At 68.7% G+C, this 1671-nt stretch overlaps 1 protein-coding gene across 1 annotated transcript; it reads right to left on the bottom strand.

The window, feature by feature from the left end:
- Window positions 1–22: 22 nt before the first annotated feature.
- CHLNCDRAFT_133372 (hypothetical protein) lies at window positions 23–1603 on the bottom strand (the record flags this gene model as incomplete). Its single annotated transcript, XM_005851789.1, has 7 exons — window positions 23–65; window positions 133–194; window positions 377–514; window positions 660–731; window positions 905–966; window positions 1267–1420; window positions 1553–1603. The coding sequence occupies 7 exons, from the start codon at window positions 1601–1603 to the stop codon at window positions 23–25; spliced, it is 582 nt and encodes a 193-aa protein (XP_005851851.1).
- Window positions 1604–1671: the final 68 nt, after the last annotated feature.

The following is a 1671-nucleotide window of genomic DNA, read 5'->3' as shown; positions in this document are numbered from 1 at the left end:
GGACGGCACCAAGCGGCAGCGCTTAGAGCCCAGTGCTGCTGCCCAGCAGCGCCGGGGGCCCAGGCCTGGACCCAGGCGGATGCGTGGGGGCGCTGGTGGGCCCCAGCGGCCAGGCAGCCAGCGGGCTCCCACCTGAAGGTGGCCAGTACCACCTCCAGCTCCCCGTCGCCATCAATGTCACCAAACACAGCGTTCTACGGCAGGAGCGGGTGCAGCGTGTGAGCAAGTGTGGTGGTGGCTTGTGGCCATCTGGCCTGACCCTTTGTTACCCCGGGCCGACCAGCCAGCCAGCCCATGACTGGCCAGCCAGCCAGGCAGCCAACCACCGCCGCCACCGCCTCCCCGCCTGCCTGCCTGCCTGCCTCAGCCGCCCCACCTGGTGGATCTGGCTGTTGAGGTGCGTCTCCCACACCTCCTTGCCCGCCGCGGTGAAGGCGGCCACGTTGCCGCGCGAGTCGGCCGCCACCATCTCCAGCTGGCCGTCGGCGTTGATGTCGGCCATGGCCACCTGGGCCTGTGGCGGCGATGGCAGGGGTGGTGGGGTTGGGTTGGGGGTGGGGTGAGGCCAAGGTGATGCCAGGCGGAGCCTGTGAAGTGGAGCAGAACAGGGGCAGCGCTCCTGCGGCGCATCGCGCTGCTGCGGCGAGCTGCAGCCGCACCTGGATGTCCCCCATCTGCAGCGGGAAGCCGGGGCGCGTGACGCCGTAGCAGTCCAGCACATACAAAAAGCCCTGCAGGGGGAGGTAGGGGGCAGCGCCCAAGGAAGTGAGGACCGCGGCCTCCTCCACATGCGGCCGGCAGCAGTTGCGCATGCGCCGCTTGGGCTGGTTGCAGTGGAGGGCAACCCTGGTTCAAGCCACGCCGACAGCCCACAGCAGCGCAGCCACCCCCAGCACCACCCCACCATGGATGTGCCCATGATGATCTCCATCTTGCCGTTGTTGTCAATGTCGGCCAGCGTGGGGGCTGCGGGGGGCGGGCGGGTGGAGGGTGCAGGGGCAAGCCAGGGGTGAGTTGGTGGTGGAGGCGCATGAACCGGGGCGGGCATGCTGCACGGCTGGGCTTCGCTGCCGCCCTGCCACCCCACCACCTGCTCTGTAGATGCACACACTCTATGCCCACGACTGCGCCATCATCCCACCCTACACACACACGCGCACATGTGCCGCCCCGCACGCCATTCCCAAGCAGTGCCCCGTGCTGCACCCCCACCACACCACCACACCCACTCAGCCGCCACCCCGCTGCCACCCAGCTGCCACCCACCCGAGTAGGCGTACGCCTTGAAGGAGGTGTAGTCTGTGGACAGGTCCAGGTGCTGGCTCCACTTGACCGAGCGGCGGTGCAGGTCAAACACCACCACACCCGACGCCACATACAGCCCCAGCTCCACATCCTTGCCCAGCTCCAGGCGGTGCTCCTGTGGGGTGGTGGTGGTTGGGGGGGCAGGACGGGGCACTGCTTGGGAATGGCGTGCGGGGCGGCACATGTGCGCGTGTGTGTGTAGGGTGGGATGATGGCGCAGTCGTGGGCATAGAGTGTGTGCATCTACAGAGCAGGTGGTGGGGTGGCAGGGCGGCAGCGAAGCCCAGCCGTGCAGCATGCCCGCCCCGGTTCATGCGCCTCCACCAATAACTCACCCCTGGCTTGCCCCTGCACCCTCCACCCGCC

This window comes from Chlorella variabilis (genome assembly GCF_000147415.1).
Source record: "Chlorella variabilis unplaced genomic scaffold CHLNCscaffold_1, whole genome shotgun sequence".
Taxonomy (NCBI): domain Eukaryota; kingdom Viridiplantae; phylum Chlorophyta; class Trebouxiophyceae; order Chlorellales; family Chlorellaceae; genus Chlorella; species Chlorella variabilis.
The sequence above is the reverse complement of the archived record's forward strand: the minus strand, read 5'-3'. Positions and strand labels throughout refer to the sequence as shown.